Source organism: Crotalus tigris, unplaced genomic scaffold, assembly GCF_016545835.1.
Source record: "Crotalus tigris isolate CLP2741 ecotype Arizona unplaced genomic scaffold, ASM1654583v1 scf7180000017975.10810073628:1450386, whole genome shotgun sequence".
In the NCBI taxonomy this organism is placed as follows: domain Eukaryota; kingdom Metazoa; phylum Chordata; class Lepidosauria; order Squamata; family Viperidae; genus Crotalus; species Crotalus tigris.
Window position 1 is genome coordinate 685,001 of NW_024096754.1, and position 16,162 is coordinate 701,162.

At 46.4% G+C, this 16,162-nt stretch overlaps 2 protein-coding genes across 4 annotated transcripts in view; one reads left to right on the forward strand and one right to left on the reverse strand.

Moving 5' to 3' along the window:
* Positions 1-3,442, forward strand: part of KLHDC10 (kelch domain containing 10) — a 19,331-nt gene extending 15,889 nt beyond the window's left edge. Inside the window, exons 8-9 of the mRNA XM_039345736.1 lie at positions 371-510; positions 1,286-3,442. Coding sequence (XP_039201670.1) covers positions 371-510; positions 1,286-1,495 — 350 coding nt within the window. The 3' untranslated portion in view covers positions 1,496-3,442. The remainder of the gene's footprint in view (positions 1-370; positions 511-1,285) is intronic.
* A 2,432-nt stretch (positions 3,443-5,874) lies between these two features.
* Positions 5,875-16,162, reverse strand: part of LOC120308985 (low affinity vacuolar monovalent cation/H(+) antiporter-like) — a 34,464-nt gene continuing 24,176 nt past the window's right edge. For all 3 annotated transcript variants that reach the window (XM_039345739.1, XM_039345737.1, XM_039345738.1), the window contains 8 exons: positions 15,133-15,251; positions 14,779-14,816; positions 13,626-13,738; positions 12,325-12,473; positions 11,298-11,392; positions 9,091-9,169; positions 7,477-7,585; positions 5,875-6,477 (listed from right to left, as the gene is read on the reverse strand). In XM_039345739.1, coding sequence (XP_039201673.1) covers positions 6,404-6,477; positions 7,477-7,585; positions 9,091-9,169; positions 11,298-11,392; positions 12,325-12,473; positions 13,626-13,738; positions 14,779-14,816; positions 15,133-15,251 — 776 coding nt within the window. In that variant the 3' untranslated portion in view covers positions 5,875-6,403. The remainder of the gene's footprint in view (positions 6,478-7,476; positions 7,586-9,090; positions 9,170-11,297; positions 11,393-12,324; positions 12,474-13,625; positions 13,739-14,778; positions 14,817-15,132; positions 15,252-16,162) is intronic.

A 16,162-nucleotide genomic window follows, 5' to 3' on the forward strand; every position in this document is an offset into this window, starting at 1 on the left:
AGTCGCCCAGCCGGCTTTCCTGCCTAAGGCGGGACTAGAACTCACCGTCCCCTGGTGATTGGCCCAAAGTCGCCCAGCCGGCTTTCCTGCCTAAGGCGGGACTAGAACTCACCGACTCCTGGTGATTGGCCCAAAGTCACCCAGCCCGCTTTCATGCCTAAGGCGGGACTAGAACTCTCTGCCTCCTGGTGATTGGTCCAAGGTCACCCAGCCGGTTTCCTTGCCTGAGTTGGGACTAGAATGCATGCTGAGTGGGAAATTTAAGGGGCAAGAATTGGATCCTAAGGTTGCCACTGAAAGAAAACTAATTTCTCATCCCACAATTGACCTATTGATGGGGAAAAAAAAACACCCTCCCGTCTTCTCTCAGATGTCTTTGTCTGCGGGGGATACAATGGAGAGGTGATCCTGGGCGACATCTGGAGACTCAGCCTGCAGACGTTCCAGTGGGTGAAACTGCCCGCCTTGATGCCCGAGCCCGTTTATTTCCACTGTGCGGCTGTCACTCCGGTAAGAGGTTGCCCCCACCCCACCCCCCTGGGGACAGCCATCACCCTGACCCCTGGGTGGGCTCCCTGTCACATTGGGGTCTCCAGACCGGCTGGGGAATGCTGGGAGTGGAAGTCCACGCACCTTAAAAAAAATATCCAGATTAGGAAACACTGCTTTAGACCCGCATAGCTTCCATTGGTAAGGCCACACTTGGAATACGGCATCCAGTTTTGGTCACAAGATGTTGAGACTCTGGAAAGAGTGCAGAGAAGAGCAACAAAGATGATTAGGGGACTCGGGGCAAAAACCTATAAAGAACAGTTGCTGGAATTGGGTAGGTCTAGTTTAACGAAGAGAAGGACGAGGGGTCTTCCAATATCTCAGGGGCTGCCCCAAAGAAGAGGCAGTCAAGCTATTCTCCAAAGCACCTGAGGGCAGGACAAGAAGCAACGGATGGAGACTAATCAAGGAGAGAAGCAACCTGGAACTAAGGAGAAACTTCCTGATAGTGAGAACAATTAACCAGTGGAACCACCTGCCTCCAGAAGCGGTGAATGCTCCAACACTGGAAGTGTTTAGGAAGAGACTGGACAGCCATTCATCTGAAATGGCGTAGGGTTTCCTGCCTGAGCAGGGGGTTGGACTAGATGACCTCCAAGGTCCCTCCCAAGCATGCCATTCTCTCTTCTATTCTTGGGGGGCTGCCAGAAGAGGCCAGGCGGGCTTACAAGCTTTGCGAAACCCAGTTCTGACCGCGTTATTTTTTCTTTCCTTTCCTTCTGATGCTCCGCAGGCCGGCTGCATGTACGTCCACGGAGGCGTAGTGGACATTCACCGGAACAGACGGACTGGCTCTCTCTTTAAGATGTGGCTGGTGGTGCCCAGCCTGCTGGAACTCTCTTGGGAGAAGCTGCTGATCTTTTACCCCCATTTAGCCAATCTCAGCCGATCTCAGCTTCTGCACCTCGGACTGACGCAGGGACTCATCGAACGCTTGAAATGAAACGTCCCGCACGCCGGCGCGCTAATTTAAAAAACAAAAAAAAAAGGCCTTTATCCTCCCCATCCCTCCCCTCCCTCCATCTTTCCCCTCTCGCCCGTTCTCGTTTCCTCTCCGTGGTCCTGCGGAAAACACACCCCGGACTAGGAGGAGGAGAAAGAGAAGGCCCAAAGCGTCACCCCGCTTCTCCAGCCTTACACGCCAAGTACTTCGGACGCCTTTCCCGTTGCCTATATTTTTTTTCTATACTGATTTGAGAATTTATTAAACTCTGCTTCTTTTTTTTTTTTTAATTTTTTAATTTATGGAGACCTATAAAAATACATCATGAACGAAAAGCTGCTGTCGCTGAGACGATTTGTGCAGGCCGTCCTCGGCTTAAGCGGAGTCCGTTTAGTGACCATGCGGAAGTGACCAAAGGCACTGGGGAAAAAAAAGCAGCTCAACCGTTTTTCACACTTAACGACCGTTGCGGGATTCCCCACTTGGCAACTTAACTCCCGTTAACAGCGTCCCGGGCTCATGTGAATCCCTTTTTTTTTTTGACGTCCCGACAAGCAAAGTCCATGGGGTGACTGCGTGACTCACTTAACCACTGTCGCAGGAACGGTCGTAAAACAGGGAAAAAACGTTTGTCAAATGTCTCCCTTAAGCCACGGAAATGTGGGGCTCATGGTCGTAAGTTGAGAACTACCTGTACTGGGTTTTGCTGCACGCTTGTAATCACGTAAGGCAGTGTTTCTCAACCTTGACCATTTTAAGGCATGTGGACTTCAACTCCCAGAATTCCACAGCCAGCAATGCGAGGATCCGGTCAAGGCCTTCCTGTTTCGGCCCGCGACTTCCCCTTTCGTAAGAGGTGGTATCCTGCGGTCAGCGTACCTGGAATCCCTCTGGAATCCGGTGAGGCCGTTTTCCTGCTTCCTGGCAGAGAATCGGAGGAACCCCAGCCCCGCTTTTGTCGTTCCTCGGTGGTCCTTTTACGGAGAGCGACAACGGGGGCTGCCCCTTGCGACTGTGTAGAACCAGGGGAGGGGGGGTCCTTTGTTGCCCTTTCCTACCCAGATACCCCAATCTTGAGTTTTGTCGATGTGATCTGGAAAAAAATCCTAGCTAAGTTGCCTTTCCTAGCAACATCCCAAACGAGAAGAATTATTCCCAAAAATAAGAATCGTCAAGATAACGCTGTTTTACACACACCCACACCCGTTGCAAGGGTGCTTGTGTGTGTAAATGGGCGGGGAGGGGATCCATGTTCAGTGCTGCAGCTGTATCGGCAATTAATTTCTCTTCCTACCAACTGGCCTTTGAAGTTTTGCTTCAGTTATTTTTTATTTAATTTTTTTTTTTTTTGAAAAGTCCTTCCAATCGGATGGGGGATGTTCTCTCGAAAAGAGTATTTTGATTGCCAGGCCGTCATTCCCCGGAAAGTCCGCGTCATCGTCGGTGTGTCTCATGCATGAGCAAAAAATCCCAGTACAGGTTAAGTCCTCGATTTATGACAGTTCACTTAGCGTTCAAAGTTACGGCGACACGGGGGGAAAAAGTGACTTGTGACTGTTTTCATAGCTACGACCGTCGTGGCCTTCCCCAGCATCATGTGATTGGGATCAAAATTCAGACACTTATTTACAGATTCATATTTACGACGGTTGCAACGTCCCGGAGGAACTCGTGGGAATCCCCACTTTGCGACCTCCTGACAAGCAAACCTCCGTGGGAGACGCCAGTTTCACTTAACAACCGGGTTACTAACTTAACCGCAGTGATTCACTTCACAACTGAGGCAAGGACGGACGTAAAATGGGTCAAAACTCACTTTAACAAATGTCTCCCTTAGCAAACAGAAGTTTTGGCCTTTTGGTTGTGGTGGTTAAGGCGAGGACGCAGCTGTATTGCTCTCAAGATTTCTTGCCTTTTAAAAAAAAATAACACTGGAAAAAAGGAAAACCCTCTCTTTTGTCTTGATTGTGGTTCTGAATGTTTGTTGGAATTAATGCTGTAAAATGTTCACACTAACCTGCATCAAACCGTAGCTTGAGAAATGAGGGTTCTGATTTGGGTTTTTTTTTTTTAAAAAAAAAAATATCCTTGAAAACTCTTGCTGGTTGTTGTTCACAGTTGTCTTTGCGGCTGGAATGCTGCCCCTGTTTCTGGAACTGGTGAGGCTGGGGGGAAGTGGCATTTGGGGTGGGGGAAGTCTCGTGTGTGCATGTACTCTTCTCTTTACAACCATTTGTTTAAGGATGGGTGAAGGTCGCAGCAGCACTGAAAAAAGCAACTGACGTTTTTCACACTGACGACCGTTGCAGCGTCCCCAGTGTCGCGTGATCAAAATTCGAATTCTGGGCAACTGACCTGAATTTATGACAGTTGCGGTGTCCCGGGGTCACGCGATTCCCTTTTGCAACTGACAAGGGAAGCTGGATTCGCTTCACGAATGTGTGACTAACAACCGCAGCGATTTGCTTCACGCCCGGCAGGAACGGTTGCACAACTGGGCAAAATTCAACGATTCGCTGTCTTGTTTAGCAACAGAACTTTTGGGCTCAGGTGTGACCGTAAGTCGAAGACTACTGAGCGAATGTCCTTTAGTTTTTAATCCTGTTTATTTTACTTTTGACACGTGCTGTTTTTTCTGTGGCCTAAATCAGGGCTTTTCAACCTTTTCACCCATTGTACCACTTTTAGGATACGGCAACATCCGAGTACCACCAGTCGCCTAGGAAGGTGTCAAAAACTTGATAACCCCCCCCCCCCAAAAGGAAAAAAAAGTGATAAAGTACAGGTAGTCCTTGACTTACAATAGTTTGCTTAGTGACTATTCGAAGTTACAACAGCACTGAAAAAAGTGTCCCCCAAGCTACAGCCGAGCAAGACGCCTGCCTGCCCACCCAGCGGCGCTCTTCCTCTTGTTTGAGGTTTTCATTGTTGTGAGCATTTCTGTTGAGGATTGGCAGCAGAAGTGGGGTGGGGGGTGTTTGGTTTTTATTCCCCCCATCTGCTGGATGGTTGCAGCAGGTTTTGGTCACTTCACATGACCCGGGGACACTGTGACCATCATAAATATGAATCCGTTGCCAAGCATCTGAATGTAAATCACAAGACCCTGGAGATGCTGCAGCATTCCAGCTGATCAGTGCTTCTTCTGGGCTCAGCAGAAGCGCCAAGATCAGCGCCGAGCTCCAGCTGGAGCCTGATGCTGATCCTGGCGCTTCCGCTGAGCCCTGACAGCCCTGCAGCTCCAGCCATCTCTTGCTCAGGCTTGTGCGGTGCTGCCACTGGTTCAGCTCATTCCCCTTCCCTGCTACCACTTTTCTAGGATGGTCACGTACCACCTGCCAGGTGCCAATGTACCCCAGGTGGTACCCGTACCACTGGTTGAAAAGCCCTGGCCTAAATTACACTGTTACTTGCTCGGTTTGAACGTGGCCTGTCTACAATTGGGAGGTGCTTTTCTGCCCCTCCACTTTGTTGGTCGTTCAAGGGCTTATCGAAACCGTTGGCAGCTCCTACCCCAATCTCTGACTTCATATATAGCGCTTAGATTTATGTACTGCTTTACAGCCCTCTCTAAGCAGCTTACAGCAAATTGTCAGCAAATTGCCCCAAACAATGTGGGTCCTCGTTTTACCGACCTTGGAAGGATGGAAGGCTGAGTCAACCTTGAGCCGGTCAGGATTGAACTCCTGGCAGTGGGCAGAGACAACCTGCAATACTGTATTCTAACCACTAGGAAGGAAGGAAGGAAGGAAGGAAGGAAGGAAGGAAGGAAGGAAGGAAGGAAGGAAGGAAGGAAGGAAAAAGAAAGAACAAGAGCACTTGGACATATGCCGCTTCATGGCACTTTACAGCCCTCTCTAAGTGGTTTCTAGAATCAGCATCTTGCCCCCAACAGTCTGGGTCCTCATTTTACACGCCTCAGAAGGACGGAAGGCTGAGAAATTTCCTGACAGCATAAACAATCAGTGGAATGACTTGTTTCAGAAGTTGTGGGTGCTCCAATACTTGGAACTTTTTAAGAAGAGACTGGACATTGGTATAGGGTCTCCTGCTTGGACTAGAAAACCTCCAGGGTCCCTTCCAACACTGACATTCCATTATTCTCTTAATGGGATAACCAGCTGAACAACCAGCACAACGTACGACCATAATTCCTGGTTCAATTACAGCCGTAAATCGAGGACTACCTGCACAATGCCAGAAATGGGCTGTGGGAGGACACGCTGATTCTACATCACCTCTTAGAGCAGGGGTCCCCAACCTTGGCCACTTTACGACTTGGGGATTTCAACTCCCAGAATTTCTGAGGAATTCTGGGAGTTGCAAGTCCCCAAATCGTAAAGTGGCCAAGGTTGGAGACCCCTGTCTTCAAGAGTATTCTCCCGTGATGGCTACGAAACGAAAGATACCATCCCCAACACACTCCGGAGACGACGTTCAAAATCGGCTTCCTTTATTTCATGCTCTGTCTCAAGATCAGGGGCGGTTCTCGACTTTGGGGTGTGTGTATGTCTTTGCCTGCAGCAGGGGGCCGCGTGACAAAAGCTGGAGGTAGCTACAGTGAAACAGCAGCACTTCTCTAATCCGTGTTGAAAATCACCCGCACGCTCGTCTATCAGAGGCATCCACATCGCTGCTTTACTGCACCGAAACTCTCTTTGTTGGTCACCAAGAGTTGGTCAGCGTCTTCTGCAGCTCCTACAGCTTTTCAATATAGGAAGGACCCCCAAGAGGCTCATGAGCTGGAAAAGGTGAATGGCTGCCTTGGAGATAAATCTAAAAGGATACTTATTAAAGTCTGTCCCGAGCACCTCCCTACGAGACAGTCATTGCTCGGATAGAAGCGCTTGCGGGAAGCGACTGCTATGCCAGGAGGCAGGAATACGGAAGCCCAGTGGAGCCGTCGGCTCAGCAGCCAGCAGGAGAAGGGGCAAAATAATACACAGCCAGGAGGATGAAATAGACCATCACCAACACGGTACCTGGGTGGGAGAGAGACAACAACATGGACAGTTAACAGGAGATAAGTAGCCCCCTCCTCAGCCGTGGACATTGGGTGACTGGAGCAGCCGTTCTCAGCCTGAAGTATCTCAAATACGTTTAGCAATAGCACTTATGTACTGCTTCACAGGGCTTTACAGCCCTCTCTAAGCGGTTTACAGAGTCAGCCTATTGCCCCCCAACAATCTGGGTCCCCATTTTACCAACCTGGGAAGGACAGAAGGCTGAGTCGACCTTGAAAGGGTCAGGATCAAACTGCTGGCAGCGGGCAGAGATTGCTTGTAATACTGCATTGTAACCAATATGCCACCACAGCTCTTTCCTTCCTTCCTTCCTTCCTTCCTTCCTTCCTTCCTTCCTTCCTTCCTTCCTTCCTTCCTTCCTTCCTTCCTTCCTTCCTTCCTTCTTCCCTCCCTCCCTCCCTCCCTCCCTCCCTTCCTGCCTTCCTTCCTTCCTTTTTAGCAATAGCACTTAGACTTATATACTGCTTCACAGTGGTTTACAGAATCAGCCTGTTGGCCCCCGCCTCAAATAATCTGGGTCCTCATTTTACAGACTTCGGAAGGATGGAAGGCTGAGTCCACTTTAAGCCTGTCAGGATCAAACTCCAGGCTGTGAGCAGAGTTTGCCTGCAATATTGCATTCTAGCCACTGCGCCACCACGGTCCTTCCTTCCTTCCTTCCTTCCTTCCTTCCTTCCTTCCTTCCTTCCTTCCTTCCTTCCTTCCTTCCTTCCCTCCCTCCCTCCCTCCCTCCCTCCCTCCCACACACTTAGCAATAGCGCTTAGACTTATGTACTGCTCCACCGTGCTTTACAGTCCTTTCCAAGCAGTTTACAGACTCTCCCTTTTAGCACTGATGGTGTTCCCTAGTTGGGTCACCAAACGTCTGCAAGAAAACCACCCAGCTCAGAGAACACCAAGGACCCCACTGTCCTTTTCTTCCTCCTCCTCCTCCTTTCTTTCTGGAAAAGTTCTCACCTTGGAAGTAATCACACTTGCCATCCATGAAGATGTAATTCATGAGGACCACACTGAACATGCTGGCGTAGACGTGGAGGTCGCTGAAGACCAGGATGAAGTCGGTGGGCTGCTCCAAAGGAAAGGAACACATCAATCGACAGGCAGCCCCAGGGACCGAGGGCTGAAATCCAGTGGCCTTCTTTTACAATATTTTTGTATTAAAGTTGCCCAACTTTAATAAGACAAACTAAGAAAAATATAACAAGCACAGGTAGTCCTCGACTTAACGACCGTTCATTCAGCCAATATTCAAAATTATGATGATGCTGAACACAGGACTCCCCCCCCCACCTAAACCTATAACTTTCACAGCGCCCCCCCAGTCACATGACTGCAATAACGTGATCCTCATTTGCAACCTTCTCTGCTGCCTTCCCTATAAGGATCTGAGCTTCTCTGCAGCCCGGCCCTGTGGCTTTCATCTCCCTTCGGCAGGCAGATCTTTAGCTTCATCTACTTACCAACCATGCCTGGAAAATCCAGGTTGTGGTTCTAAAGTGAGGTCACCTTATGACCTGCTTTATGACTGCCAGGACTTAATTCTGGGGCTCAGTTAGGGTCATAAGTTGATAACCAGAAAAGAAAACGGGGGGGGGGGAGGACAAAAGAACGCACAAGAAAGGGATGAAACACAGAAGACGACTCCCACCTCCCTCGAGATGAGTATAAATTATGCTTTAGCATGGCTAGATTGATGTCGGGCTCCAAAAAACCAAGACAGACATCTTGTGATTCTTCCAAGCAGATCTCTTTATTCTTCCTCACCCATAGACAGAATCTTGCCAAACTAAAGCATGCTAGCGCAACCATAAAGTGTGTATTCTGGGAAGTATTGAGGAGGAGCTGTCTTCACCCTCTTTCTCACACACCAACTGTCTGAATTTCACCGTCTCTTGCAGACTCCAGGGAGGGAGGGAGGGAGGGAGAAAGGAAGGAAGGAAGGAAGAAATAAGAGAAGGGAAAGGGAAAGGGAAAGGGAAGGTCATACTCACCACACCAAGAAAGACACAGCCAACTAAAGCGTGCTCACATCTCATAAAGCTTTTACTCTGGGAACTACTGAGGAGGACCTGTCTTCACCCTCTTTCTCACACACTAACTATCTGAACTTCACTGTCTCTTGCTCCTCTAGAACGCAGCTCCTCCCTGCTCTCCAGAGAGGGAGGGAGGGAGGGAGGGAGGGAGGGAGGAAGGAAGGAAGGAAGGAAGGAAGGAAGGAAGGAAGGAAGGAAGGAAGGAAGGAAGGAAGGGGAAGGGAGGGAAGGTCGAAATCCCCCAAACCAAAAAAGACTCTGCCAACTAAAGCGTGCTAACATCTCATAAAGCTTTTCCTCTGGGAACTATTGAGGAGGACCCGTCTTCACCCTCTTTCTCACACACAAACTATCTGAACCTCACTGTCTCTTGCTCCTCCGGAATGCACTCCTCTTCCAGGGTGACAAGAGTAGAGACCCAGACTGAGACTCAGAAAGACGGGCCCCATTTCCAGGCATTTTCCCATTTCCAGGCATTCCAGGGCCTCCCCCTCTGAAAGACCGTGGATCTCTCGCAGATCCTCCCTCTCTTACTCACGTAGAACACGGTGAAGAGCACCAGGATGGGTATCTGTAACATGCAGACTTGCACCGCGATGCAGTTCCCGATCTCAATGCTTCAAAAGAAGGACACAGGAGGAAGACATGGGTGAGGCTCAGCTCATAAACATTGGACGGGCTTGCTTCCCATCATCCCCTGCCACCTGAGACCCTGCTTGGACAGGAACATCCCCCAGCTGGATTTGTACACTTCCGGGTTCCCAACCGTTTCCATATTTCGCATTTTGATGGGGCATGCATTGATATCTATGGGTAGCCTAAGATCTATTTTCCCCATTAAAAGGACATTTGTAAGCTGGATTGGGCTGAGAGTGAGTGACAGCCTTAACAGCAACCAGGCAGCTGCTGTGGCTTATGGGGGACTTGAACCCATTACTCGACGGACCGTCTTTTCCAAGTTAGAACTACCCAACCCACCAGAAGTGGAGAGGCCGGGGATGTTACAAGTCCCCTTTCTTAAGGAAGTCCATCTGGTGGACCAAGAAGGGCCTTCTCCGTGGTGGCTCCCTCCCTTGGAACATCATCCCTGCAGAGACAAAATTGACACTGCGCTTTGACACTCTTCTGAAAAGCTACATTTGGAATATGGTATCCAGTTTTGGTCACCACGATATTAAAAAAAAGATGTTGAGACGCTAGAAAGAGTGTAGAGAAGAGCAACAAAGAGGATCAGGGGACTGGAGGCTAAAACATATGAAGAACGGTTGCACAAATTGGGTATGGCTAGTTTAATGAAAAGAAGGACGAGGGGTGACAGGATAGCAGTCTTCCAGTATCTCGGGCTACCCCACAGAAGAGGCAGTCAAGTTATTCTGCAAAGCACTTGCAGGCAGGACAAGAAGCAATGGATGGACACTAATCAAGGAGAGAAGCAACTTGGAATTAAGGAGAAACTTCCTAACAATGAGAAAAATTAATCAGTGGAACAGCTTGCCCACAGAAGTTGCGGGTGCTCCAACACTGGAAGTTTTTAAGAAGAGACTGGAGAACCATTTGGTGGAAATTGTAGACAGTCTCCTGCTTGAGCAGGGGGTTGGACTAGAAGACCTCCAAGGTCCCTTCCAACTCTTGTTATTCTGGCCCTGAACACCTGGTTTTGCATCAAGCCTGGGTGCACCAGGGCAATAGGAGCCCATCAAGTGGCTAGTTTGAATGTTATCACTGGTTTATTGGGGTTTGTATTGGGGTTTTATTTCTGTAAGTCACTCGGGGTCACCATGAGTCCGTTCGGCAGCCATTATCTGTCCACTGTCCAGTTGGCATTTCCAGAAGGAAAAAAAAAAAAACAACTCCTGGAACATGATTTTATCAAGAGTATAATACAGTGGTTCTCCACCTGTGGGTCGGGACCCCATTTGGGGTCGAACGACCATTTCACGGGGGTCGCCAAACAATGCAGTCCGCCATTTTTCCCCCCTTTTCCTTAGCTGTGCTACTCCCTTTTATTCTATTGGCTTTTGAAAGCCAATAGAATAGACTCTCTTGAATAGAGTCTAATTCTATTGGCTTTCCAAAGCCAATAGGAATTGTCCAGGCTGTCTCTGCCCTGCTGAGCCCGCCAAAAGTCCCATTCTGCACACGGTGCTGCACCAGTTGAGTAGTCCTCGACTTATGACCGGTTGAGTAGTCCTCGACTTACGACCGGTTGAGTAGTCCTCGACTTACGACCGGTTGGGGGTCGTGGCATTAAAAAGGTTGAGAACCACTGGTATAATACTTTACTGAAAGTTTACATTGGCACAGAAGCAGCAAAACCAGCTCTGGTTTTTCCCGCGCGAAGGCTTGCTTAGTCAAACGACAGACTCCCTCCCCCCCACCCAGTCCGTGTCCACATTGTCCAAGAGTAGTCTTCTTGTTCTGGAAACAGTCCTCTTCTCCTTTGAGTAGCCTTGACATTTGGTGGCCTAGACATCACCCCTCCCACCTTTGCCATCTATTGTGAAGAAAGGAGCAAAAGAGAAAATGTAGCTGAAAAGGCGAATCAATATTGAACGGTCTTAATAAACCTTAGCTTCTCCGGATCTACTTCTGATTGCTCAAGTCTACTAAGAGCAGCCAAGGTCGAGAAACATTGATCCACCGCAAGGCCAAGGGACAACTACATTCAAAACCAAGGTGGTCTTCAAAGGGGGACATCACAACCATCCTTATCGGATTGGCAACCACGTAGGAGGAGGCACTTACCTCAAGCTGAGATTGTTCTGCAAGGCAAACTGGATTCCGTTGATCAGCTCTGGGATCTCGGGCACCATGGCCAGCACAGTCACCCCGATGAAGTACTGGGAGGGCAAGGTAAGAGTTCAAAGTTAGATCCACCTTGGCATCCAGGATCAAGCACTACTGTTCAACAGAGGGCTGGACAAGACGGTGATTTTTCAGCAGATGTCACGCCACAATTTTGCAGCCCACTAACGGTAATAATAAGTTACCAACCGAAGAGAATCTTTGTAGCTCAGCTTGAACTGTGGGCGTCCTGGGTGCTTTCTGAGCTGGGTGGTTTCCTTGCAGACGTTTCATGACCCAACTAGGGAACATCACCAATGCTGGAAGGGAGCGGGGTTTGCAGAGGAGGAGGAGGAGGAAGAGGAGGAGGAGGAGTATTGTGGGGTTCTTGGTGCGGAGCTTGGTGCAGATGTTGCAATGATCAATGGGGTCCTTGGTGCTGAGCTTTTTTTGCAGATGTTGCAATGATCAATGCTCTAGCACTGATGATGTTACCTAGTTGGGTCACGAAATGTCTACAAGCAAGCAGCTGAGTTCAGAGAATGCAAAGGACCCCACAGTCCTCCTCCTCCTCTCCCTTCTATCACTGATAATGTTACCTAGTTGGGTTATGAAATGTCTACAAGCAAACAGCTAAGTTCAGAGAACACAAAAGACCGGCAGTGGTTCTCTTCCTCCTCCTCCTCCTCCTCCTCCTCCTCCTCCTCCTCCTCCTCCTCCTCCTCCTCCTCCTCCTCCTCCTCCTCCTCCTCCTCCTCCTCTCCACATACCCCACTCCCTTCTAAAACTGATAACGTTACTTAGTTGGGTCATGAAACGTCTGCGAGAAAACCACCCAGCTGAGAGAGCACCAGGGACCCCACAGGTAATCGATTGACCTGGAAACGACCAGGATTTCCCAGCAACTGGTCCCACTGATCTCCCGCCACTTGGGCCCCTTCTGGAGAAGCACCCTGGGGGCTCCCCACAACCCCCCCTCCCTCCTTACCTGAGAGACGGGGGAGTTGTTCAGGATGGGGCCAATGTGCTCGGTGGCCAGGTCGGCACAGGCGGACATGCCTAGGGTGGCCACCAGGAGAATGACCACGGCTCTCCAGCGGGACCAGTGGACCACAGCGCTATGATGGTGACCGGGCACTGCAAAGAAGCCGGAAAAGAGTCCTCAGGCCTGGCTGGGTTGCAGCTTTCCTCATCTCTGGATCAACATGGACCCCCCCCTCCCAGGAAAAGTATACCGATAAACAGCACCCCCAAAAGTTTATTTCTACAGCAAAGGGGAGAGCTTTTTTGGGGGGGGGGGTTAAGGTCGTAAGCTGAGCCAGGAGGAAAGTCTGGCTCCAGATGCTCAAGATGGACAAGTCACTTCAATACACCTGTGTGGCCCTGCCCCCCCCAAGTACAAGCAGTCCTTGACTTACGACAGTTTGCTTAGTGACTTAGTTGTGTCCAAAGTCACAACACTGGAAAAAAGTGACTTATGACCAGTTACAATAACAATATAATGACAACAATATAATAGCAATAACAATAACGATATAATAATAATATAATAGTAATAATAGTAATAGTAATAATAACAATATCATAATAACAATAGTAATAATAATAGTAATAGAGTAATAGTAATAATAACAATATCATAACAATATAATAGTAGTAATAATAGTAATAATAGTAATAACAATATAATAGTAATAATAGTAATAGTAATAACGTTGGAAGCGACCTTGGAGGTCATCTAGTCCAACCCCCCATCCAGTCAGGAAATCCTATACATTTCAGACAAATTTGCTGTCCAGTCTCACACTTTTCACACTTACGACCGTTGCAGTACACACACACACACACACACACACACACACAGACACACCGTGGTCACGTGATCAAAATTCAGGCCACTTGCCAACTGACTCCTATTTACGACGGTTGCCGTGTCCTGCGGTCACGCGATCCCGTTCCTTTTGCGACCTTCCGACCAGCATAGTCACTTTCTCCTGTTCTCCTTTTCCTCCCCCTATCTTCCCATTATTTTTATTTTGCTTTGTGTTTCTGTGCATTTCGTATTTTGATTAAACTCAATACAAATAGGGGGGGAAAGTATTGTGGTCGTAAGCCGAGGACTCCCCGGAGTTCAAGAAGAATACTCCTCCTAGTACCCAGGAAATGTTGGGGGAGGCTCACCACACCTTAGAAGGAAGGGGTTGCAATGAGCGAGGAAGAGCTTAAGACAGCCAAGATACAGGGAGTCCTCGTTTAGCAACCGGCGCCATCCAGGCCAAGACAACTTACTGTGACAGTCACTGATGTGGATGTCGTAAATGTGGGAGTGGGTCTTCAGGGTGAAGATGAGCCCGATGAAGTAGGCGGCTGGGAGCATCAAAGACACCGTGTAGACCAGGGGTCTGCCACACAGAAAGCAACACAGAGAACAACAGAGTTGGAAGGGACCTTGGAGGTCATCTAGTCCAGCCCCCTGCTCAGGCAGGAGACCCTATGTACCATTTCAGACAAGTGGCTGTCCAATCTCTTCTTCAAAGCCTCCAGGGGCTTTATATAAAAAAATAAAATAAATAATAAAAAGAAAAGGAAAAGAAAAGAAATATAAAAGAAAATAATAAAATAAAATAAAATAATAAATTAAAATAAAATAATAAATAAAATAAAAAGAAAAGAAATATAAAAGAAAATAATACAATAAAAATAATAAAAGAAAATAAAAATAAATAAGATAATAAAAGAAAAGAAAGAAAAGAAAAATAATAAAAGAAAAGAAAAATAATAAAAGAAAAGAAAAATAAATAAAATAAAAGAAAAGAATAAAATAATAAAATAAAATAGAACAAATAATAAAATAAAATAAATATAAAATCAAATAAAAATAAAATAAAATATAAAATAAAATAATTAAAATAAAATAATAAATAAAATAAAAAGAAAAGAAATAAAAGAAAATAATAAAATAAAATAAAAATAAATAAGATAAAAGAAAAGAAAGAAAAGAAAAATAAGAAAAGAATAAAATAATAAAATAAAATAGAACAAATAATAAAATCAAATAAATATAAAATCAAATAAAAATAAAATAAAATATAAAATAAAATAAAATAATTAAAATAAAATAAAATAAATAAAATAAAAAGAAAAGAAATAAAAGAAAATAATAAAATAAAAATAATAAAATAAAATAAAAATAAATAAGATAAAAGAAAAGAAAGAAAAGAAAAATAAGAAAAGAAAAGAATAAAAGAATAATAAAAGAAAATAAATAAAAGAATAAAATAAAATAGAATAAAATCAAATCAAATAAATATAAAATCAAATAAAAATAATCATAAAAATGAAATAAAATAAATAAAATAAAATAAAATAAAATAAATAAAATAAAATAAAATAAAAAATAAAAAATAAAATAAAATAAAATTTCCCAGCAAGGGATACTCACTCGACATGGCTGTAGTACAGAGTCCCGTTGTTCTCCATCTGCCAAGACAGAAGAGGGGGGGGGCAGAGATGCCCCGTCAGAGGCCACACGTCTAAACCCCCTTTGACCCCCCAAAACAACTCAGCAGGCCCTCTACTTCTTAGCTGACCGGTTGACGCCAACTTAAGACCCTTGGGGGCGTTGGGACTGCAGATGCAAGCCGCCCCAGCCTAGCTGGGAACTGCCATCCCCAGGCGGCTGGGCGGAGGTGCCAAGGCTGGACCCGACTTGGGGGCCTCAGTTCTCCTCCGGGGCTGAAATGGAGCAGACGTTGCTTGCTCGGGTGTGCAAAACCCCTGGGAAGGTCTTGCTCACCAAATCAAAGTGACAGCTCTGGCAGACGTAGTGCCCGGGTAGTTCCTGGGTAAGGTTCTGGCATTCCCCACAGACTAGTCTTCCGTAGACTTTGGAGAAGAGAGTTGGGGCAAACACACCTGGCAGGTAAGAGAAACGGACGGGGAGCATCCACAGGTGATGCCAGACTGGAGGGCAAAACCAGCCAGATCACAGGGCAATGGCTTATCTACCTATCTATCCTATCTATCATCTATCTATCTATCTATCTATCTATCTATCTATCTATCTATCTATCCTATCTATCATCTATCTATCTATCTATCTATCTATCTATCTATCTATCTATCTATCTATCTATCTATCATCTTTTATCTGCCTCTCCATCTTTCATGTTTCTATATCTATCTATCTATCTATCTATCTATCTATCTATCTATCTATCTATCTTATCTATCTTATCTATCTATCCTCTATGTCTGTCTGTCTGTCTGTCTGTCTGTCTGTCTGTCTCTATCTATCTATCTATCTATCTATCTATCTATCTATCTATCTATCTATCTATCTATCATCTTTTATCTCTCTCTGCCTCTCCATTTTTCATGTTTCTATATCTATCTATCTATCTATCTATCTATCTATCTATCTATCTATCTATCCTCTATGTCTGTCTGTCTGTCTGTTTGTCTGTATCTATCTATCTATCTATCTATCTATCTATCTATCTATCTATCTATCTATCTATCACCCATCCACCATCAATCAATCTGTCTCTGTGTCTGTCTGTCTGTCTGTCTCTCTCTCTCATCTATCATCCATTCATCCATCCATCCATCCATCCATCCAATATGTGTTTCAATTATTATTAGTCGTATTTTTTCTATCAGGGATGCTTCAACCCTGACCTGTCCCACCTAGAAATACATCCATTAAAGGCCGAACTTGCTTTCAGCTCAAAATGTGATGCTTCAGCTCAGCATTTTGAATCTGAAATAATTTGCGCTTCCTTGTCAAAAGGAGAACGGGGGGGGGGAAACAGGGTTTGGGCCCC